The following is a 24,304-nucleotide window of genomic DNA, read 5'->3' on the forward strand; positions in this document are numbered from 1 at the left end:
ATTTTCCACCAAAAGTATATTATTTTGTATTATCTGAACTCTTTTTAATTCTGATATAAATTGGTGCAATTGTTAATTTGTCACGGATGTCAAGAATGTTGCCTATATAGACAACTAGCCTATAATATCACACCCCAAATAAAAAAAAATTTAATAAAAAAAACCCATAATTCTAAGGTTCTCTCTATGCTTTGTTTCCTCCCTTTCCCTAGATTGGTTATGATCAATGACACACATGTTTGCCAGAATGTAAAACACACTAGGCCTACAGAGAAGCCCATATTATGCCACTTTCTCAATACGCCTACAGAGAAGCCCATCTCATGCCACAGTTTTAATATGCCTAGTGTGTTCTAGGCCTACAGAGTGTTTTACATCCTGACTTGCTTGTGTGCATGATCACATTTTGAGCATATCTGTTCATGTAAGTTTGGCTGTGCAACCAGTCCATCCCCATGGTCAACATGCATGAGCTGGCTTGTTTCCCCAAGATAAACAGCACTGCAATTCACATTAGGCCTAACTGCAGAAGCCTACCTCACTGCATTTGTGGTGTGTGTGTGTGTGTATGAGAGAGAGAGAGAGAGAGAGAGAGTGTGTGTGTGTGTTTCATTCATTCATTTCCTCATTTAGGTGTGTTTTCTCTGTGAACTGCTACATTGCAGTTTCTCCTTGGAGATCAGTAGGCCTAGACTACAGTAGGTCTATCAACAAATGCAGGTCTTATCCAGCAGGGAGCATAATACCCATGAAGAGCTGGGAGTCTTACAATTAATTGGGTTAACCAGTAGCCTAATAATGAGCCTAACTGAATTTAACAAATTAAGTTGGACAGGTCTACGCTGTATTTATAGGCCGGCTTCGATATCACATTATCTTCTTCTCATCAAGTTGAGGTAGTCTTAAGTCTCTCACTACAGTCCTACACTGAATTGTATCCAAATGACCTAGCCTATTAGATAGGTTAAAGGCTACAGAAAGCGGCGCCAGTGACCATCACTTTTCGACACACATCCTTTGCCTTACGTCACGTTATCAAAGGTACGAGGAACTTGCCACGTTATAGGCTAGCACGTATCTATGGACGTTGGCGAGGGGAGGGTACCGCGAGCTTGCTCTCTGTCTGCAGTCTTGCACCACAGCGGTGCTCATCTACAGCATGCTCTTCGAGACTCACACAGCGGAAACCGGCTTTTGAGCAGGGCCTGAGGATAAAGCTAAACCCAAGCGGATAACCGAGAGAACCATTCTAAATGTGCTTGCTGCTTCTAGGGGCAAGTGCAGGAATAGGCTCCGGAGTTTAGGAACAAAGCTTTTGTGTTGAAGAAGATGCTGACAGACATGATTGTGGAGGAGGAATTCGAAATTAAAGAGGAGGAACCTTGGTTCGACCACCAAGATCTCGAGCATGGTAAATGGTTTTGAATGATTAATACGAGTAAACCCGTTGCGCTCTCAGCCGTTGGGATATAATGTTACGAATTTGTAGCCTAATCTGTACAACGCTTTCTAGGTTTTACGCGCATGACAAAGATTTGTGGGAGCGCAGCAGCGCAGTCACTTCAAAAAAAAAAAAGGGTATAGGAATAGCATTTGTCATTGATAAATGAGTGATTTATCAAAGATAGACGATTTCAGTCCATTGAAATGTAGGCTTATTATGCTGCACCTGCTCGAATACAATGCTGCTCACAGTGAAGCCCACATCACCGTTGGAAATTTGTTAATGGAAAACGTTGGTTTTGTCACCTATTCTGTGATTCTGCTGATCTTGCTGAAAGAGGCAAACAGGAACGACCCGAGTTTAACCTCTATGAGCGGCGTGCATAGGCTAAGATTTGTTTTAAAAAAACCTTTTAAACAGTCTGCTCCTGCGACAGTTTAAAAACAAAGTCCTGTATGTCCTCATTTACTGTTGGCATTAATGTTAGCAAAAGTTAGGTAAAGAGAAAGAGAACATTGACCCTGAAAACCTTATGTTTGGTAGGCTGGATGTTGCTTGACAGTCACCCTCTGTTTCCGTGGACTGGAAGATGGCATTCAGATCAATGTTACACTGCATAACAAACATTTTCCATGTAGACGTTGATGATCTCCAGACATGGAAAGCATCACGCGGTGACATTCCAGTTACACACACTCCATGGGCCTATCTGTCGGTCCGTTGTTCTGTCTCGTGCTCACATGCTCTGGAGTGTCATTACAGGCAAATGTTTGGAGCTGGTTGGGGGAATTAAACTCAAGTCCGATTTCTCTCATGTCTCTCAAGAGGAATCATTTTAATATGGCAGCAATTTCTGTTTCGCAGAGCATGACCGTAAGCCTCTGTATTTCAAAGCAGGTGTATTTATAAATATGAAGGCTCTTAGGATATTTAGGACAAGCTTGAAAGGCATGTGTTTGGTCATTCGGAAGTCATTGCATATACAGATCTCCTTTCGCCTTACTCCTTTTGCTTGTGTTTTATATAGATCTTCATTTGGCGGCTGAGTTGGGGAAAACTCTCCTGGATCGCAATCGGGAGCTGGAGGAGGGCCTCAAGCAGATGTATGGCACCAACCAGGAGCAGCTGCAAGAGATTGAGGTGCGCCATTTTTTCATGTTTGAAAACAAGTGTCGCAGAATCTTTGTCACAGAATCTTTTGCTCAAAAGAGCCTTTTTAAAAGGATGCCACTTCCATCACACACACTGGCTACTACTCTTCTAACTGCCTATTTGAGCTATTTGTATTGAAAAACTGTTGGCCACAGAGCTTTCAAAGATTTGAGACCAGACATTTATGTGGAAACTATGCAGGCTAGGGGATGCTCAATGCGATATTAGTCTAGACAATCACGTTGAAAGCTAATCTGTTAATATAACAGACTTACAGAGTCACTGAGGATGCTCATTTAAATTGGTAATGTGAACTCAATATCCCTAATAAGGTCAAATAGAGAAATCCACTGGGAATGTCCTCTAAAGCACAGTAACTGACGTATCTCTCAGTGCGTATCTCTCTTGCCATGTTTCATTGCTGAAAGAACTACAAACAGTAAAAGCTGCCACTCAACTCATTTGGGTTTGGTCTTGGTTTCCAAACTGGAATATCAACTTGCTTGCATTAAGTGAAAGAAATGTGGTATGATGAGGAAATTATGTTCTAGGCCCTAATGGTTTTATTTGCACATACACATGTACAGTTTCCAGCCAGCTCCAAAGGCCATCAGATGAAAATAGTTTTGTTCAAAACCGGAAAGAGAGTTTGCCAGTAAATTTGTGCCGAATAGTTTGTCTGATGTAGGCATGTATCTATATTTGACATATATATTTGGCTGAAGCAGACAATAATATTTAGAGCAGAGATTGTTTATCTCTTATCTATGTTGTTCTTGGATTGATAACAAGTGCCCTGTCCCCTGATGAGCTGACTAAGGCTTTCAAAATTGTACAGAATGATCTGTGTTGATTACTTTCACAAAAAAGAGCTGCTTTCTCTTGCCATGTGCGCCTCGCTTAGCACCTCCAACAGACTTCTGAACTAATGAGAATGTCTTGACCTTTGAGTCTATGCTGAAGGAGTTCCACATTCCTCGGAGGGCGTAATTGAGTGGGAAATGTCAAGTTAGTGCAGCGCTCTGTTGTGGTCGATGGTGTTGGGATGCCTGTTTGACCAGTTTCCAGCACGTGTTTCATTCAGTTTCTCAGAACTAATCAGTTGTCTGGAAGATTATTTTTCAAAATTCAGTTAGTTGAATTGAGGTTTCTCATACACACAATAACCAAGAATCAAAATCAGTTATTGACTTTTCCCTTGATGATTACCTTAGTGCAGGATGCCAAGAGTGACACAGGACCTAGACCGACACAGAGTTGATCCGAGTTTTAAGGAGCAGACAGTTAATAAATAGTATGTGCCATTTCATGTGCTCAAATTTTCCTTCTCTACATCCCTCTTTCCCCCCTGCTTTTGCATCTCCAGTATCTCTCCAAGCAGGTGGACCTCCTTCGGTCTGTGAATGACCAGCATGCCAAGGTGTATGAGCAGCTGGACAACATGGCGCGAGACCTGGAGCAGAGCAACCACAGGCTGGTGATGGACAATCGAGCCTCCCAGCACAAGATCCAAGGGTGAGACAGAGCCGAGTGAGAATGAGAATTTGGAGAGGCTTAGTCTATTACAAGCTTAAAAGTCAGAGGTTTGTGTGAAAACTGACAGTCTAACTATTAAAAAGGAATGCAAAAACCTTACTCAACACCAACACCTAAAACAGTTTGCAGGCACTGATAATAGACTTGTTAGCATGCTAAATGCTAAACCTTCTTTTGGAGATCTAGTTTGCGATGTCATGCTATAAAATGAACACAGCTGGGTGTAATGTGATTCCTATATTTTTGTTTTACCTCAAATGTCTGTTACTTTCAACGAGACCTATTTTGCTGTGAGGCTCATGTGGATGGTTGGAAAACATGGCCATGCTAACAGGTCCCCCCCCCCGTCCAGTCTCACAGATACCATTGAGGGGCTGCAGACGCAGGTGGACGAGCTCCAGAAGCAGGTGGTGGGCCTGAGCGCGTCCACTGCAGAGATGGCCGAGCTGCAGCGACCAGGCAGCTCCAGGAGTCTGGGATCAGGGAAAGGACGCGGAAGTGGCAGGTGAGAGCAAGACTGAACTGGAAAAGTGTTTCTTCATGAACACACCCTTGTATTTAAACAGATTGGCATCTAAACACTGAAGTAATGTATTGTTTTAACCATATAGCTTTTTAAAGATTGGGATGACTTCGATCAGGATAAGATGGCAAAGCAAATCAGTTGTCAAGACGTCCAGCCTGCCTTGTTCCCATGCCTTGTTTTGGTGTTTATGTTCCAGCAGCCTTTCATCCGCTGCCCTCTGGATAGGAAATCCATGGCGACTAGCCATCTCTTTAATCCTATATGCTAAATTCAGCAATGTCCAGCGAAGATGTTAAAATAGCTCTGGCCTCAGAGTCAAATGGGTTCAACTCTCTCAGGCTAATGGAAGTGTTAAGTGCCCCTTTTAAACAGTTAAAATGACGCAAACCACACTTTATAGGTTCATAAACCACATACCGTAATCGAGGCTGTGGACGAGTCAAAACAGTGAGGGGCTAATGGCTATCTGTAGGGATAAACTGGCACTAGGTTAAATGGATTACCTGTGAGAAATTAAACTTTGCAAGGTGGGGTTGACTTCAGTCAGAATTAACCAAGGCTCCATTCAGGTCCGCAGCATTCACTGATCTGTCCATTCACTTGACTGATCTGACCTGCTTGACCAGTCGATCTGTTTTGACGTGTTAGTTTGGACCACAGGCTTTGACCTCACAGCTTGAGGTCTATTGTGGTCCAGGCACATCCTGTTCTATCTCTGTGCCTGTGTCCCTGTCTCCGTGTCTCACGCCTTAAGACACATAGTGGGACATACTGTAGGTGATTGTGATGCCTTAATGGTGTTTTTGTAGAAGTCGGTACCATTCTAAAATGTAAATTCTGTACTTTTAAATTAACTTGCATCACATTTCACATTAAACATAAACCTGTTTCTCAAATGCCAATGTCTAACTTTATCTGGCCTGTTGTTTGCAGCCAGCATTCCCACAGTTTCTCTGACGATGATGATGAAGATCTCTGCCGGGCTGAAGATGACCCCGAAGACGAGGCGGAGTACGAGGCGCTAGTGAGCTCCGTGCAGGCGCTGCAGGCCCAGCTGGCATCGGAGCGCCTGCGGCGCGAGGTGGCCGAGCGCGAGGTGGACGCCCTGGCCCGGGAGTGCGGCGAGCTGGACGCGAGGCTGTCGCAGCTGGAGGGCTGCCGGGCGCGCCTGGCCGAGGCCGAGACCGAGGTGGCCGAGCTGCGAGAGCTGTGGCGCGCCGACGGGGCCCGCAACGCGGCCGCCAGCCGCTTCCTGCCCGACGCCCTCCTCCTGCTGCCATCGGCGTCGGCGTCGTCTGAGAGGGGCGTCGGGTGCTGGCACGGAGGCCGGGGCAGCCTGAAGCGCTGCAGCAGCGAGAGGCAGCTGAGGGTGTCCGAGGAGGACGACCACGGCGGGGATGACGACGACGGCGGCGAGCGGGAAGGGCTGGACGGGGTCGGGGTCAGCGTCGGCTGCTGCAGGCACGAGCGGGCCTGCCTGGGCCGCTCGGAGGTGGTGAAGCAGCGCGGCATCTCGCTGCTCAACGAGGTGGACGCCCAGTACAGCGCCCTGCAGGTGAAGTACGACGCGCTGCTGCGGAGGTGCGAGGGGGGCCCGCAGGTCCAGAGCAACAAGGCCGTCCAGACTCCGGCCAGCACCGCTGCCTCCTCCACCACCACAACCACGGCCGCCACGACCATGGACCTGGACACCTCTGCCGTGGCTAGCACCCACTCTGTCGCCGTGGGGGTCGAGGAGGACGCCCAGTTGCCCGAATACAAGGTGCTCTTCCACGAGATCTTCAAGTGCATCCAGAGGTCCAAGGCCGACATAATGCAGAACAGGGACAAACCTCGGCACGTCGAGTGAGGCGGCGGGCGCGAAGAACGTTTGCTGTGTCTTATCAGACTGAGTACTTGGCTGAAGTCCTAAGGGAATTGAGTTGAACAGATACAGTGGGAGCGGCAATGACTGCCATTGTCAGCCACAAAGAAAAAAGAAAAGAAAGAAGAATGCTCCTCTGCACTTTTAACACCAGTGCCTATTTATGGACCTAATCAACTCAGTAATCCTGCCTTCTCCAAAGTGTTTGGAACAAACAAACCTCCGCTGTACTCTCTTTGTAAAATTGCACTTTTTAAAACTAGATAGAGCTCAGTAGAATACAGGGTCTCTGATCCGTGGAGTCATGTACGAGCTAGCACGTTTAAACTTGAATTTGGTCTTTCACTGTCGGGGATGCCGTCTGGCACTGAACGGGCTTGTTCTTGGACTCATGTTCTGCAACATGTGAGTGGTTTGGCTCAGTCAGTTAGGGATGATTTCTATATAACTTAAGGATTTGAATCTGTACAGCATGGTTCTTTTGGTTCGGAATTGTTTTTTGGCTTTAGGGATGATCGTGGAAGTCCTGCTGCGTGGGAACGTTTAGCTTGTGTTTATTGGGACCTTTGAAATGCTTGTATTTCGCAACTTGAATATTATGGTGCTCAGCAAGTTATAATCAACGTAAGCTGGATCTGATATCTATCTCCAGATGCGTTTGATCAAAGTCTAGTTTTGGGTTGTGCCAGACACACCCTTATTCTTACGCTGCAGATCACTTTGGGATCACTGAGGTGAAGAATATAGCCGTAGCCATCAACTCCGCAAAAATGAGCTGGATCTTGACACTGGATCTTGACACATTCAGGAGATTTATACATTATTTATGTCAAAACACCGTCATATACCACAAGTTTGTCAATGTTCTATATCAGTTCTACTTGTAATTAATGTGATGTAGCTTTACACTGGTTTTCACTGCACTTTAGGCTACTGCAGGTTTTATTTTTGTTTTGTTTGTATGCATTTTCTTTGTATAAATGTTCCCATGTTGTTTAATTTCTCCTTTAAAATGTGAATGTCAAATATTATAATGCTTAATGCACATGATAATCTGCTCTTTCTATATGACTTGAAATAGGCAACTATTCACATTATGACATTGTATGACACACTGTTATCTGTCTAAATGTCTGTTGAATATTAGGGAAAAAAATACTTGTTTCACTGGCGTTTTGGTTTGTTTTTCTTGCAAAACAGTCATCCACCACAACCTTTTGAACCCTTGAAGATAAAACAGCAGCTGATAAGCAAGACACTCCCACTACCTTCACTCCAATAGGGCACTGGTCCACAACAAGGTGTTCTCCAGTTATTCCGTGCTCTGGTATCACACCCAGACCCAATAGAGGTGGCAGACGAGACCAAAGCAGGTGCAAGGCTCAGGTTTGTTGGGGTGCCTTGGTTGGCTGGTTTGCATAATTCATTGTCTAAAGGCTTGTCTCTCTGAAGTCCTTCGCGTGTGCAAATGGGTTCCCCCTTGTTCAAATTCAACAGGCGTAGACATTAATGAATGCACCAGGTCCTGCTTGTGCATTCTGTGCCCTCTTGTGTTGAGGTAAACGCTGAGCAGCGATGACATGCTCTTAATGTCGTTTATAACATGTGATTGTGGTAAATGCTGAGCAGCGATGACATGCTCTTAATGTAGTTCATAATGTGTGATTGTCAGTAGACTGTTGATGCTTTGACTAGAAAGTGTTCACTAAATTCCACAAAACCACAAGAGACCATAAATGATTTTACTTTTGTACAGTGTTTATTGAGCCAGGTGACAAATGAGTGGCAGAAGACAATCATTTCTATGAAGTCTTTTTTTATGACAATTTTCAGAGGTAATGTGAGGGAAAGCAGAATTATCTTACCATCCTGAAGAGAGAGGTGTTATGGAATGATTCTTAAAATGGCTACTTCGGTCTTTGGTGCCTACATTAATGGTCCTCTCCACCGCAAAACAAGATGGTGGGGAGTGTTTTTGGTGGTGGTGGCCTCTTCATTCTGACAACACTATCCACTGGTTTGATGAGGGTGATATTTCTCCATAATACAAAGGAGGCACTTTCTCTTGACTGAGTTGAGGCTAAGCGGCCGCATTCAACACCTCACAGTCCAACAGAAGAGCAGCTCTAAATTCAGTGAGTCAGCCAAACACTTCCCTTAAACTCACTCTGGTCATTTTAATTGTTTATACAGGACACTGAAATAAACATGTTAACCACAGGCCAAGTAAGACAGAAAAAAGAAAAATCCCCAAATGCTGTGGCACAGACCATAAAAGAAAATTAAGGTCAGTCAACCGGTTATGGAAACATCTCAATGAAGACCTGAGGTTCTGTTATGGCACTTTCCCGAGACACTAGAGACAGGAGAAAAATGAGAGGTTGTGTTTCTGTTGGCAGAGCGGACAGCAGACTGCTCTTAAATAACTCCTTTAAGCTGAAGAAAGAGGATCAATTCTGGGGTGGGGGGGTGGGTCGACAGACAACCAATTTATAAGAAAAAGGGGCTCTAATGAAAAGCAGCATCTAGAAGTTTACCGGCAACATACTCTCGATCCTATTGAGATAACAATCGTTTCCAAACAATGTGCCGATCATTTCAGTAAAGATTCAACTTTCTTCAAGTGTCTTATATTTTGATTTTAAGTAAACTAAACATCCTTCCCAAAGTACATTCAATAATGGCACAACCACTCCAATCCCCTTCCTTCAGATTCCTGATTAGTAGGATCATGAACTTAAGAGTTCCCCTACAACCTGCAGTGTAATGCTGGAGACCCATCTGTTTTGCCTACAGCATATCCAAGAGCCTTAGAGGAGGACAGCCCCCATCCTTGTCTGAGGGACTTTGGTTTGACAATTTCCAAGAGTACTAGGGGTCTATGTAAACACCGGTCTGAGATATGTGCTTGGGAAACCAGATTGTTGTTTCCAGTTTCTATCAAGTGCTTTCAATTCGTTCACATCTTGTATTTTTATTATTTATTAGCACAAGCTCATGGGCAAAGTTCAGCTTATTCTTCCATGCTTTTCCCACTCTGCATGGTATTACTCTTTGCATAAGTCATCATGAAGAGTTCAACAAAATGAATACAACTGTGAGGTAACCAGCTCCTCAAACTCATGCACACTGCAATCCAAGGGTCGATAAAAACCAATTTAAGGGACAAAAAAAAAAAATAGTTCCTACATAAGGCCCATACAAAAGCAAACGTGATTTATGAAATGTGACTTTTCACTTGCAGAAGGCCACAAATTCAGATTAACCTTGAATAACTGCACTGTGTTTTTTTTATTAATAGAACACTATTCTATATTTAACTTAAAATGAAAACAAATGTTGAAACTGAAGTAAAGAAAAGTACAGGATCACTTAGTCATTCAAACCAACTGCTCAAACTGCCACCAGTCCATTCTCCTCATGTACGTGTGTGGGACTCCAGCGCTCCAGCCCTTTTATTTGACGTGAAGAAAGCGAGGTGTCGGGGGTTTTAGCTCGGACTCACAGCATCTTGTGTCTGACCCCGGCTACGTGTTCGGCTGCGTTAACAAAAGCACATGTCCGGGAGCAAGAAAAAGTGATGGACCACTTCGATCACCCAATCACAGGCTTGTCCAGAGACTGCAGGAGGGCAGTGATTGGTTCGTGCACGGTCTGCTTTTGCCTCCCTGGGCAGAGGCTGCTCTCACCAGGCTCTGGGGGAGGGGGGGGGGGGGAGGGGGGACCCGCCTGTGCACCACCTCCTCCTATCGTCACGACAACATGGTTCCCTTTAGATACCACATGCCTCCCTGGCTGACGCAGCAGTCCTGCAGAGAGAGGTGCATTTTAACACAGTTAAACAATTTAACACAGATCACACAGCACACAGCAAAAAAACATTATAAAATAATACTCAACAAGTCCCAACATCCCATCAAATGCACACTGAACTGGGCATCTAGGCTCTCAGCTTACTTACATATGCACATAGTCTTTTTCTATGCCCTTCACAGATTGTGTGTGTGTGTGTGTGTGTGTGTGTGTGTGTGTGTGTGTGTGTGTGTGTGTGTGTGTGTGTGTGTGTGTTGAGGGGTATTGGGGGGTGGGGGGATTGTTGGCCATGCATAAAAGGTCTGCGTCACAGTGTGCATTGTGGAGGGTCACCTTGAGTAGCCGGTCCACGTCAGATTTGGTGACGTTGTCGCCCAGTTCCTGAGTGAGACGACTCTGCACCAGGTTTCTCCTGACCCGATAATTCTTCATGAACAGTTCAAAGAGGATCTGCCGGTACTGAAGAAGAAAAGATATACATCTTCAAATAACACTTAAAACAGCAGTACAAGTAGTACTACTTTAAAATAAGATTAAATGACCTCCTTTGATAACCCTGATATTTCAGTCAAGATTTAATAAGCAACCCAACCCAAAACTCCCAAAGCTGAACTGCCAATTAAATAGAAGGGAGAAAACAGGCAAATATCGGCCAAAAATAAATCGGCAGGATGTATCGGCCATCAGCTGACCCAGATTTCTAAATATCGGCATTGGCATCGGCCATAGAAAAACCCATATCAGTCAACCTCTAGTAGGCATATCCAGAAATGAAGTGGCCTGAAGATATGAAGCTATAAAGATATCACAAATGCTACTCCGGCATTGATTCTACATTGTGCTGACAAAAATGTGCCAATACTACTGTATTCTTCTCATAAAATGTGATGTTTTTAGAGAGGTTTTTTTATTTATTTTTTTATTAACTGGGTTTTACCCTGTCAAAGGTTTCTCCGGACTCCCACAAGGCAAACACCTTCTGCTCATCTGAAGCAGCTCTGATCTGAGGGGGGAACTGCCGAAGAAACAGACAAAAAAAAAACAATCAATCACACACACACTCACACACACAGAGAATCATATGCAAACTTGGCACAGAGTTAGAGATCGAATTCTCGATCTACAAGACAGAGAAAGTGTCTTAAATAATTAAAAACCCTCATTTACCAAAAATCAGAGAGCGAAAAGATAAAATTAGATGATATACATTATCTCGACAGATTTAGGGTTTATTACTCCTCAGACAATTAGAAGGTTCCTCCCATGGGGTCAGAGGAAATTTCAGGATTGTGACAAAATAGAGAACAGTCTCTGGACACTATTTTAAATTGTGCTATTGAGTAAGGCCAATAAGACACAACACCAACAGGGCAACAGGGCTAATGTGTTCCACCTTCACAAGATAATTGATTAGTTTAGAATCTTTCAAAAGAACAAAACACAATTCCATTAAGGGCTTAATACCAGGAACATTTCAGAGCCTGGCATGATCAGATATGTTCACAGTGCCTGAGAACTTTAAACAGAGTCAATTGTTGTCTGAGGATGGAAAGGAATAATCTTGGCATTGTTTGCCTTGGCCTGGATAACATGTTCTAGATAGGGTTGCAAATTTACAGAAATATTCTTCGACTTTAGGAAGGCCTAACTCTCCACTTCTGCACGCAAATTTTGTGCTGTTCTAAAAATGTGCGAGACCTTAGTGATTATTCATTTAGTTTCGAATTCAGTCATAATGGCACAGCCACTGGGTTCATCACTGCTCCTCAAAACCAACACACAAAACAATAATTACAATTTCCTAACAACAACCTTGAGGTTCTAATTATAGCTCCCATCCCAGGAGTAGGGAGCCAGTCAACCAGCCAAAGGGCTGAGGTGTGAAACTATCGATGAGTGCTACGGCAAAAACACCACCCCTCCTCTGTAGGAGACTGCTCTCCTTACAGGCTAATGCGCTTTGTCTCTGCTCTACCATTAATAGCGATTACATAAGCCTGGGCTAACTGGCCATCTCACACCCCCTCCACCAATCCCACGGACAAAAAAGGATTAGTCCAGGTCTTACACCACAAGAAAACTGGATTAAGAGCCACCGTGCCATTCAATGGGTCATCAGTGTCTTACTGGTTCTCAGCTAAGGAAATGGACAGTGGAGCTGCCCAGCAGCATTCCTGCTGAAAACATTTCCTTCGTGGGCTGAATGCCCTTTCTAGAAGCTTCCTTCCTTCCTGACTCACTCACGCAGCAACAACCTGCCACCAGCGCGAGTCCAAGCCCTTGAAATACGATGCAGGGCCGAGAATTCTGGAATTCAAACATACAATAAGAGAAGGAGGGGCCTTCGGTGTCAACGGTTAACGGCTCGTATGAACGCGCGGGATGTAACCGAGAAGTCCTGACGACCTCAAGGCACAACAATCACGCAGCACTGGCCAGATTAGGACAAACACGCACTGTACCCAGACCACCACTTTTCAAATAATGCAGAGTGTAAGATGTCACGGCTTTGTGTCCCAACCCTTGGCTGTTTATGTAAAGAGAGGGAGAGCGTGCACTGTGAAGGCTCATAGTGCAGACACACGTCTCTCTTCTCTTCAGTACATTACGTGTACTGCACTGTGACTGAGGAGATGGGAATTTCAACAACGTCAGCCTCTTGTGAGACTCCATTGTAAAGCAAATTCAAATACGTACACATACGTACGTTCAAATACGTTTCAATTCATATTTGTCCAATAACCTATTCTGAATGAGTCTAGTGTGCCAAAATAACCGAGTAAGGATAACTGATTTATTCCTTGATATATGTATGTGGTTTCGTTTCACAGCGTGGAACATGACTCCTCCTAGGCCTGCCTGCTGGCTTCGCCTTCCCGAGAGAGATGATGTGCGAGATCAACGTACATGCCTCTGCGGCTGAATCTGAACAGGAATGTACCCTCATGGCTGAAATAAACAGGAGAAAACGCTTCACTGTGTGAGCTTGTCTCTGCTTGCTGCTCATGTTATGGCAGGCACCGATGAACAAGAGGGACGTCTAAGTTTCTCAATATCTACGGTGCATGTGAGGGAGTCAGAATTGATGATGTCATTCAATCATCTCTCTCACACATAAACTCTTTCACACACATTATAGTGAAATATGACCTCATAGCTGGACTGTGACCTTTGTTCTGGCCTGGTGATCCCTATTGTCAAAGACTTCCTGTGATACCATCTGTTACTTAAAATAAACTCAATGACGGGTATTCCACACTGGAGTTTTGCCGGACACCCTTCAAATATTTATTTATGATCTTTACATCTACACAAGTGATTAGTGGGACCTGAGAAGAAGGGCTGCCAAACTATTTGGAACATAAAATTCAGAGAATGAAACACCATCATAATTAATACCCTTGCAATTCCAACTGTGAGCCATGGACTGCTGTCTCCAGTCTTCAAAAGCCTTTGAGAAAATAGCTTTGATGACCGTTTTCAACAGGCCACTGGTCAGTGGTATTTGTGATCACAAGATATTAGTTCTCACTTTGTGTGGTGGTACCACTCCTCCACAGTTACCCTTTATCAGATTTGCCTCTTTTTAATCCCAAGTCTGACAGGCCTCAACTACCTGCCCCAACACAACTCTTCAGTTTTTGTAATCGTTGAACAGGTTAAGCTTCAAACCAACATCCAGTGGAAAACATGGGACAGTTAATCAGTTTCTTTGAGGGTCACAGTGTGTGCAGCTTTTTGAACAAACTGAGCTTATTCAACAGTGAGGAGACTGACAGCACTGTTCTCCACAGTGGGTTGAAGCACTAAAGCCTCCAGGATCTCACAGCTTGAAACTCAGCTTACACCTCTAATTTTGATCCTTAACATAATTCCCTTCTTAAGCACCTCATCCATGTACACATGAAGTCATTACATTAACCAGTTATACCCTTCGGAAGCCGGTAGTGTCCACATCACCCCCCCCCCCCCCCCCAGCAGTTGCGCGTACTCACAGGCACCAGGATCTGTTTGCACTGGTTGAGCAGGATGGCGTCCTGCAACGCGCGGTCCGAGACGGTTCCCAATGAGCAGCGTCCGGGCGGCAGGGCGGCCAGGTGCAGGTTGAGAAGCCGCTTGACCTCGCTGAGCGTCAGCACGTACTGCCGGCGGAAGGTGGTGCGCACAAAGTCCTGCAGCTCCGGCCCGGGCGCCGCGTGGCCGTTCTGGGGGTCGGGGGAGCCGGGGTAACCGTTCACGGAGCCGTTGGGGATGGCGGAGGTGTCCGACGTGTCCATGGGCTCCTCGGAGTCACTGAGGGGCTCCTGCTTGACACGGACGGACGGCGCGGCGCTGGAGGCACCGGCTTTGCTGCCCGGGGCGGAGCCTTTACGACGAGTGTCCAGGTCCTTCTGCAGCGAGGCCTGGTGGTCCCGGGCACCCTCTCGCGCAGACTTCAGACGCTGCTCGCCACTCACATGAACTGCTTCTGAAAGAGGTCAACTAGGTTATCCCCATGACAAAGGACTTCATGAATGCTGGACATGATTTAACATTCTTTTGAGCCTGGTTACTACCATTTAAGATTTACAAACAAATGACAGAGAAACTGCCTATACATTACTTGTTACTGTGTACGTCTATTTCATCCACAAAATGTACTCATTGTGTGAATTTATTTCTAAAATGAATAATTCCGGTCCTTAAATATGGTTGGCTGAATCGTGTTCGATGCCGTTGTATAATCCAGCACATCCCCACACATTAACCACATTTCATTCTACATTACTGCCCTACTTGATACAAAAGTTAGAGTCAACTTGATACAAAAGTTAATCTCAACATCTTGCTTGGCAACCATTCTGATAGAGGAAATATATTTCTTGGCAGAATAATGATTATCTATGAATAAAATCATTACATTTCTCATTGCTGTGCCTTTATTTTATAAAATCTTGTCTGTAAGTTACAGTGATTATAGAACATCTCAGGGGGGTTTTAGGCACCACCTCTTGGGGCTTATTTCTTAAGTCGCATCCAATAAATGTATACAGACTGCAGATCTATTCAAGAATCCCCTATTGTGACATCAGACAAATCACCGAGATCATCAAAGTGGTATCAAAGTCCAGTTGTATCAGGACAACCAGCAGGGCAAAAGTGCACCACATCGTCGTCAAAAAGACCTTCTGTTCTCCATCAACAAAGACTTCCGCTCAGATGTTAATGGCAGACTTATCATGATAAGCATGGAAGAGGCAATACAGACAGAGAGCAACTTGCCCTATCCTGGGCTAAACACAGACCTGCTTGAGAATCTTTCTTCGGTGCAAAGTCCTCCTTGGAGAAATTGAACACCTTCTCCAACCTGTGGCAAACACAAACAGTTCAGCGACTGACCCGAAAAACTCACCCACTCTGGCTAGGTGAGGATGAGTGGGTCTCTATTCTAACGGTCTGTTGTCTTACTTGGACTGGATGCCCAACCACAGCATATTCTGCCTCTGTGCCACGTCTGGGTGCTTCTTGACGAACTCGCGGTCGCTGGGCAACACAAACTCCCAGCCGCGGTTGACCCGGGGGGCAGACATCTGCTCCAGGAAGTCCTTGACGTCCTCTGGGGGCAGCTGGAAGAGGGTGGCATTTCGTTTCATAAACACAGAGCCACACAAATTGCCACCCTGCCATATGCCCTTAGCACCAGTACAGATGAAACAATGCTGCATGGTCTGGGCTGCCTATATCCACTGGTCCATATCATTACTGTGGTCATGAGCTCATGAGAGTCCATGTACAATTTGTCTACAGGTCATTCTTTGTTAATTAAACAGCAAAATCATAACATACATAACATACACAGTGAATGAATTTCTGCCCTTTAAAATCATATTCGTCCATCGTTCTGACTATGTTTCTTGTAGCCTCAAGCTGAAACAATTCCTTGCTTCACAGTGCCCTCTGGTGTTACAGCGGCAGAACAGTGCCCAGTACAGCAGTGCGTTCATCAGTACCTTAATGACAGCAGCCACCTCCTTCCTCATGATGGAGCGCTCCTGAGTGAACCTCCACATCTAAAAGGGAAGACGGGGGGGGTGAACAAGTGACAGTGGCACAGATGAGCAACATGCTTCACCACAGGGTTATTATGAGAGAACTTCCCCAGCGACGGGGAGATGACGACTCAACTTACCACAAAGTCCCTGCCCCGGCAGAGCACCTCGGCAGGCACGCCACTGTGGGGACTGCAGCTGCTCTTTGGGTAGAGCACGTCACTGCACAGAAAAGCCCATATACACACCACTATAAGGTTCTGATAGAGTCAACATTCCAATAATATTGTAGTTTGCTGACCATCTGAGAACTTCATTCCAATATTTTTTGTTGTCGAGAGTCATAGATCCCTTTGGTGTGTACAACTATAATGATGAGATGCTATGGGAAACATGTCATCAACCACTGACCATTTCAATAAAATATGCTAAGAGCCACATTCATAGTCTTAGGAAACTAATTGTACAAGTAACTGAGTGCAATGGCGCTGTAAGAGAGTGGTTCTCACCTCTTGACAACCCAGTTGCCCTGTACCAGCATCGCCACCTGCTGGATACAGCGCAGTACTGCTGTGGAGTCTGTGCCGGGAGCGAGCAGGCCCATAAGGTTGGCAAATGGCATCACCTTCACTGTGGCACCACAGAGGAAAGACAGAAATTAGATAATTACTGAGCTGGCATTTTGAAAGTGGTGTGTGTGTGTGTGTGTGTGTGTGTGTGTGTGTGTGTGTGTGTGTGTGTGTGTGTGTGTGTGGTGAGACCATCAGTACTATCAGTATTTAGAATCACAAGGGTCAAGGAAAATGGCAGAACACAAGTATTTACTCTGCAGTACAGAACTAAAAACAAAACACCTTAAAAGAGGACAAAGATCATTTTATATATTAAGTGTTGGGCAGGGCTGAACACCTTCACACTGATAGGTCTCATATAGTGTTCCTGAAAAAGTTGTTCCTAGTAGTAATATTTCTTGACTAGCAGAATTGTGGGTTTGTACCAAACCTTTATCTGTCAAGAGCATCAAAAGCATCATTTTGACTAGATGTCACAACAGTACCTCATAACAAACACAGTGGCATTCCATCAAAATGATACTACTTTGTCTCCTTGCCAAACACCTGATATTGTTTCAAAAATCCATAATTTCATCACTTTCAAAACTGTGCTGACAAAAAAAAAACCTCTGAAAAAAATAAAAAATAAATAATAATAATAATTTGAGCAATCTGATATGCTACTACTGCTGACAAACAAGTCATTTCCTTGTACAACTGCCGTATTAAAACCAGCAAGAACACTTCAGGGGCTTGCATCTGAGGATACAGTGGCTTGCTCACCATTCTTCATGAGGGTCTTGACCTGGTCACCGAGGGGCAGCGTGCGCAACTGAGCCATGGAGAGCACGTTGCTCGGACCACTGGGCCTCACACTGCAACGTCACAACACAGACAGGACAAAGGCTCACATTACATCAACAGTAGTCCGAACAGCATTTACCCAGCCTCTGAAACGTGAAGCACACCGCATATAGCCACCGACACTTTGTCACTTGCCCATGCACACTAGCGCCTGCATTTTTAACCGACGAACATTTGATAAACAGTGGATTCTACTGAGTGGCTCTGACAAAAACAGAACTGAACTGTAATCTAATCTAATACAACAAATCTACACGGCGGAGACAACCGAGTTGGATGCTGGTGTGCAGAATTGCATCAAAAACAACGGAGCCTAACGTAATCAAACTTCAAAAGTGGAGTGGGTCGTACTCATGCCGGCGCCTATATGCGGAGGCCTTTAGTGATGCTCAACTGGCTCCAGCTCGCACAGGCACAAAAAAAAAAAACGACGGCTCAGATTGAGCAGTGTCATCACTATTCCTCTATATCTTCCTTTGTTAACAAACATGACAGATCGCTGTAATGTTAAAATGGAAAAAATATGAAGGACAAAGAGGTCAAGGAGTTGGAAACTCATACTCACATCTTCTCCTCTGTTACTGGAGGCATGAGCATGGCCAGGTACTCGCTGCAAGGTAATGGACAGTCGTTTAAAACAAACAAGGCCGTTGAATTTAGAAATTATTTTAACATTTAATACAGCAGTGGATGTGTTAAATATTTCACCCACATAAGCTTTGTTTTAACATACCTACTCATGAGCGTTGGTTGGTGTTAGCATGGATGATGTGCTAATAAATATGTACACAAAGTAGTTAGTCCACTAACTGAACTCACCTGGGTGTCTTCACAAGCTCAGTGCTCTCCGTAGCGCCCATGTTCTGGCAGAACAGGTACTGCCGCTCATGCTCAGAGCGTCCATCCTACACAACAGGGCAAGAGGTAGTAGAGATCTTTACACTACAAGCAAACAAACAAACACACTCAAAAATACAAAGCTGCATCCACCTCTGAGAAGTGAGACTATGTGCCAGAAATAATGTGATATATGGTCTCTAGAAAATATATGCCTGACAGCACAAAACCTGAAGCCCAAATCGCAAAAACACCAGTGTCCCTCACTGACCAAGTCACTGGCAATGGACACACCTTTACTGATTGAATGCTCTCAGTGTTGAACAGATCATCAACTCAATAGCATAAACACCCTTTGCCAAAACACTTCATTGTTAAAACTAGCTTTTAGAGGATAATCGGTCAACAAAAACAGTATAATCTGATAAGCATCTTGAGACCATCAAACAGATCACTGACAGCTATGTGAAGATGTGCTGTTAGCTCTAGTCACACCAACCAGCTTAGTTTAGAACACCAAACTGCCATTTCCAGAGAACTACCTGGGGGACAATCACTATATGCAGCAAGACCTGGCATAACCGATCTAAGGCTAGTTCTGGGCGATGTACCTTTATGCCATGGTAGTGTAGATGCGCCCAGGGTTCCTCTGCTTGCTTCTTCTGTAAGAACTCGTAGGACTGGACACGCCGCTGACGGGCCTGCTCGGACTCCGGCCGAGAAAACCTCACCTGCAGGGAGGACAGGGAAGTCACAGGTTAATCTCTGCATGACATTTGCATGACAAATTAAACTGAATTAAATTAAATGACTTCGAGTGCAACTTACAGTGACTTGCTTGGTATCCTCCTCAGCCTCATCCTGAGAGGAGTCACCACCGGCTATGTGGAAACGGCAACAGATTTAGCGCACACAACAACCACCACACACAACAACCACCACACACGCGCACACAACCACCACCACACACGCGCGCACACAACCACCACCACACACGCGCACACAACCACCACACAAGCGCACACAACAACCACCACACACGCGCACACAACAACCACCACACACGCGCACACAACAACCACCACACACGCGCACACACAACAACCACCACCACACACGTGCACACAACAACCACCACACACATTTAAATCTTCACTGACTAGAGAGTCTAAGCCATGACATTGTGTAAATTTGAGTTCACATAAAGACATGGGGCCTGTTTACATTTGTTTTTAGAAATGCGCCATGAGGGCTCCGATCACAAGTGGTCAGTCGAGACATATTGCGGTTTACACATGTATTCAAGGAGTACAGCTAGAAACGTTGCAGACCACTTGTGTTCAGATTCCGTTACTACCAACATCACGGTCATTAGAACTCCCATTGTCAAGATGCATCAGAAGGCATTAGTGTTTACGCAACAAAAGATATGTGGTCAAATGTGTCTCCTCAACTCAGCAACCACATCAGCAAGTGGTTTGAGTGATCAGATCACAATGCGTCTTGGTGATTGTTTACAATTAGAACATAATCGTGATCAGATCACCCAAGTAGACGCATCCAAATTTAGATTCAGATTCTGTGCATAATGAATGAAGCTGGTCCTACCTTCGTTGGCCGCCTCCCTTTCGCGATGTTTCGTGTCGGCTTTGTCCAGGTAGGAGAAGCTGGGCCTCATCTGGAGAATGCCCTGCAGAGGCGTGAGGTGGAACTCACCTGGCAACACGAAACAAAAACAAACAAACAGTCAGGAAGTGTTTGCTTTACCACTTACGTATGAGTGTTTGACACAAAAATAATACACAAAGTGGCCACTGTCTCAACACACAATGGTATAGAAATAAGTGATGTCAAATTGTCATAATTTTGTAGAACAGGTTTGTAAGGGGAGATATTCAGGTATTAAAGTGCTCAAAATGTTAACAGATCATATCTGACCAGACATTATAAAGAATATAAATATGGGTATAAATTTACAGCAGTTATGAAAACATAATTTACCTTTGCGGAAAATGGCAGCTGCATAGCGAGATGTGTCTGTGGTTGCTTGAATAGAAGTTAAGGTCTGTTTATCCATCATTTTTCTGTTTGAAAAACAAGAAATGAGTCACTCTGGATAATACCAAATAAAAACAAATCACATCTGAAGCGTGTGTGTAAAAGACCAATATGTATCTGTGCTGTACATAGATAACACAAAGGCAGCAGCACTGCAATGCAGCTACGGTACCATCCAACACTCACACAGAATACAGGCTAGACTCTTCACAAGTAGTGCCATCAACATTGAGAGCGATCTGCTCCCCTTTACTGCGGCAGTAGTTTGGGCTCATAGTGTCCATGGCGACCTCAAGCTCTACCTGTGCATGCAAATGTGAGAAAGTCACAACTAGGCTTTGGTGGCCTTACTACTTACAGCTGAATGCATATTGTATTTTAGGCCTGGCACACATGACATCTTTTTATGATCATCTCACCTTCTGTTGTTTAGGCTTAATTTTGGCAGATAAATGAGTTGCATCATCATATGTCATAGATGAGGGGCGCACAGGATACTAAACAATAAGGGGGGGGGGGGGGGGATCATATGCACAAGCTCAACATTAAATAGATCCAAATGACAATTGGGTACAATTGGTGTTATTTGTGCAGCATTTAGTGTTTACCTGAAACAGATACAGCTTATCCGCAAGACTTTTGGCCAAGTACACATCAAACTGGAACACAAAAACAAGAGATCATTTGACCTTTCCAAAGTGACCCTAGTTGCAGAAACACCCATTTATGATACATCAACATAGATAGACAGATACTTTATTGATCCCCAAGGGGAAATTCAAGGTCTCAGTAGCATACAGACATCACACACAACATGCACTTAAAGTAGAAAAAGTAATATAAGTATATAAATATAAACTCCACTGTACAATAGAAACAGTAGAAGATAAAAAAAAAACTAAAATACTAAATACACTAATAAATATACTAAATAAACTAAATTAAATATGCACGTAGTGTGCTTAAGGATGATCAAGCATGAGGCGCTTGTAGTGACAGGACAGGGACTGAGCCTGTAATTCTGTATGCATGGTAAGGTGCTCTATGAGAGTGAGTGTCATGGTGATGGTGCAAATAGGTAAGTCCAACAGTGCAACTGTTACAGTGCAAGAAAAAAGTCTGGAGACCAGCATAAAATAAATATGGACATATAAGAGAATAATGTAAACAAAGTAATATAAAAAAAACTATATCAGTGCAAGAATAGGTTGAAGTAATAGGGTTACAGCCATTGGTCAAGTATTAAGTATAAAGTATTAAGTACGGCCACAATCCAGGCTGTGGGAGGGATGGAGGGGTTATGCATATGTGCTAATATAGCATGTAAACAGTGTAGCAGTAAAACAGTAGGCTAGTGGACAGTCAGTACACAAACAAGGAGAAGGTGGAGAGGCAGACAGACTATGGAGAGAAGTCTCTCTCCTCTTCCCTTTAGTGATACCTCTTAGTGAAGAACATACCTCTGTTGGCAGCTTTTAAACAGCACACATTTACAGACACAGCAGGCTGTAGTACTGATAGATAAGTGTGTATCTTTTCTGTTGTAAAGTTGGGAGGAAACCTGCATACCTCTTGTATGATGGGGTCATCGTCATCCCCGCTGGCCATGATGAGAGGACAGGGAGGAACCTCGGCAACAGACCTCTGAAGTCCAAACCTAGGATTAGCGAAATGCTGAGGCACTCACTTTGTGATTGATACTAATGTATACAACATTTTGCCGAAAAACAAAGGAACAACGGTGGCTTCATATCTCGATTTCCCCTTCTTTGATATTATTGTAACGTTAAAAATTCCATTGAGCTTGGGAATGAATGGGTATAAATGACTACAGCATCCTACAGTACTGCACCAAAACAACTGACATTTGTTCCGACACGTTATATTTTAAAGTCAGACCTCTCGTTATAAGCATGGTATAAAACTACCTTGCTGACATTGTTCACTGTTTCTTGATGAAATATCCAGTTCAATAAGCAACGACAGTAACAGAGCAATCCATGAAAGTGATGCCTGCTAACGTTAAGCTAAGTTATAACGGTACAAAACATCGCTTAAAACAATTGTTCTATATTCGTGGCTAATGTCAGCTGTTCACATACAAAGTCCGTTCAAATACTTACAAACCTCACAAACAGCAGGAGATAACGCTAAATGATGTGACTTCAGACATACCAAGCTAGCTGTGCTGGCTATTGCTAACTTAACATATGCGAGCTATCCAGCGTTAGCATTTAGTATTGATCTCCGGTGAAATGATGCAAGAACGTGTCATTTTCTTACGATAGTCAACACATTATTTAAACAAGTTAGTTCCTTTACACCATCGCATTATTTTAATGTGTGACCACATATAAAAAACAAAAACTGGTTGATGTCACCAGCACAACATGTTTTACTTGCCAGATGATTGACAAGCTAATGTAACAGAGTTGGTTGAAAATGCCATGCACCAATAATGTAACGTTAACATGGTTACGTTACGGCTCCCTTTAGCTAATCTCATGTCGTCTTATTGACCCAACACAAATATAGCCATCCATCAAAATCAGTGATAATTGTCATTCTTCCACAAAGATGACCTAACACTAGGTAACTTTTCAAATGCTAAGTTATCTAGTTAGCTCGCTAGCTGCCAAATAAGTCTCAAGTCTCAAGCCCATAACTGTTACACATAAAATACATTTATTCCGTCTCACCTGTAACACAAAGATCACGCCTGCCTCTTTGTACCCTACTCTGGTTGTTCTTAACGGCTTCAGCAAAGCACAAGCCTGTCTGTGTTGAATATGTCAATGTAAGAAATCTGGGTATAATGCTGCCATGTTGCTGATTCCAGTCTACACAGACACGTGGGGAGGAGCTGCTGCTTTTCCTTTCCCATAATCCAGTGGTAAAACAGACACAAGTGTTTTTTTTTTTTTACTCAGGGAGGCGCCAAAGAGCTGCGAAGATAATCTCTCCAGCGATAGAGTAGCCAAAACAGACGTATATTTGTTTTTTGTTTTTCTGCACTTCAAAAAATAAGAATACGCTAGTCAGGTAAGTGTAAGTGTTCTTGTCTATGATGAATTATTAATGTGTTTTCCTTTCGTCTTGATATTGCTCCACAAAACTACTTTTGTATCTATCTCTTCCTTGCAACCCCATTATAGTGTCTTCTGTAGCCTACTAGTGATGTTATGTCCTCACGTGTTTGTGTATGTTGAATTTTCATCAATAAAAATCGTGTGCATATCTGGTGCTGGAACAATCGAAGCAATGTTGCCAGATTTACTGCCAATCTTAAAGTCTAGTGAGGTCTGGTGCAGGTGTCGTTAAGGTTGGGAACCTGAAAGTCATGGCCTGCCAGGCTGAGAGCAAGGTATGCCTACCTCCAATGTCAAAACTCTGGCAGCAGTGGGATTCGAATCCTCGCCCCCGAAAAGACTAGCGCCTTACGTACACCAGAAGACTTTGACCAGATTTGGGAAAGACTCTTGAAAGAGTGTAGTCTTTTGAGTAAAGCTTGAATGGGGGGCATTAGTTCAAGACTCCAATCTTTCAAGAATCTTTCCCAAATCTTGTCAAAGTCTAATGTATGGGTAGCATTAGACTGCTCAAGTAAAAATGGAATACTTACTGCAA

At 44.0% G+C, this 24,304-nt stretch overlaps 2 protein-coding genes across 4 annotated transcripts; one reads left to right on the forward strand and one right to left on the reverse strand.

Annotated features, from left to right (window-relative positions):
- The first annotated feature begins 1,013 nt into the window (after positions 1-1,013).
- Positions 1,014-7,776, forward strand: LOC121700179 (cerebellar degeneration-related protein 2-like). The gene is made up of 5 exons (XM_042082986.1): positions 1,014-1,411; positions 2,472-2,584; positions 3,963-4,111; positions 4,485-4,637; positions 5,592-7,776. The coding sequence occupies exons 1-5, from the start codon at positions 1,330-1,332 to the stop codon at positions 6,505-6,507; spliced, it is 1,413 nt and encodes a 470-aa protein (XP_041938920.1). The 5' UTR covers positions 1,014-1,329; the 3' UTR covers positions 6,508-7,776.
- A 483-nt stretch (positions 7,777-8,259) lies between these two features.
- On the reverse strand, positions 8,260-23,542 carry polr3e (polymerase (RNA) III (DNA directed) polypeptide E). Of its 3 annotated transcripts, none has more exons than XM_042082985.1 (21): positions 23,377-23,542; positions 22,247-22,334; positions 21,286-21,336; positions 21,097-21,174; positions 20,864-20,979; positions 20,621-20,703; positions 20,228-20,335; positions 19,448-19,500; positions 19,231-19,350; positions 18,602-18,687; positions 18,348-18,392; positions 17,702-17,793; positions 16,874-16,994; positions 16,505-16,586; positions 16,326-16,385; positions 15,784-15,941; positions 15,621-15,682; positions 14,331-14,800; positions 11,273-11,350; positions 10,669-10,794; positions 8,260-10,331 (listed from the first exon to the last, which is right to left on the reverse strand). In XM_042082985.1, exons 2-21 carry the CDS (start codon positions 22,283-22,285, stop codon positions 10,275-10,277), a joined length of 2,085 nt encoding a protein of 694 aa, XP_041938919.1. In that variant the 5' UTR covers positions 22,286-22,334; positions 23,377-23,542; the 3' UTR covers positions 8,260-10,274. The 3 variants fall into 3 exon arrangements, with proteins under 3 accessions (XP_041938919.1, XP_041938917.1, XP_041938918.1); XM_042082983.1 differs by having other exon boundaries at positions 14,331-14,803; XM_042082984.1 differs by lacking the exon at positions 23,377-23,542 and adding an exon at positions 22,805-23,129 and having other exon boundaries at positions 14,331-14,803.
- Between the last annotated feature and the right edge of the window lie 762 nt (positions 23,543-24,304).

This window comes from Alosa sapidissima, chromosome 24, assembly GCF_018492685.1.
Source record: "Alosa sapidissima isolate fAloSap1 chromosome 24, fAloSap1.pri, whole genome shotgun sequence".
NCBI classification, from domain to species: domain Eukaryota; kingdom Metazoa; phylum Chordata; class Actinopteri; order Clupeiformes; family Clupeidae; genus Alosa; species Alosa sapidissima.

Bases quoted from the DNA above. Each gene is read 5' to 3' on its own strand.
- polr3e (XM_042082983.1), bottom strand. From the start codon at position 22,285: ATGGCCAGCGGGGATGACGATGACCCCATCATACAAGAG. The intron at 15,683-15,783 runs GTAAGACAACAG...TGTTTGCCACAG, and splicing joins TGGTTGGGCATCCAGTCCAA to GTTGGAGAAGGTGTTCAATT. The intron at 10,795-11,272 runs GTAAAACCCAGT...TTTCTTCTTCAG, and splicing joins CCGGAGAAACCTTTGACAGG to TACCGGCAGATCCTCTTTGA.
- LOC121700179 (XM_042082986.1), top strand. From the start codon at position 1,330: ATGCTGACAGACATGATTGTGGAGGAGGAATTCGAAATTAAAGAGGAG. The intron at 2,585-3,962 runs GTGCGCCATTTT...TTGCATCTCCAG, and splicing joins AGCAGCTGCAAGAGATTGAG to TATCTCTCCAAGCAGGTGGA. The intron at 4,112-4,484 runs GTGAGACAGAGC...CCCCCCGTCCAG, and splicing joins TCCCAGCACAAGATCCAAGG to TCTCACAGATACCATTGAGG.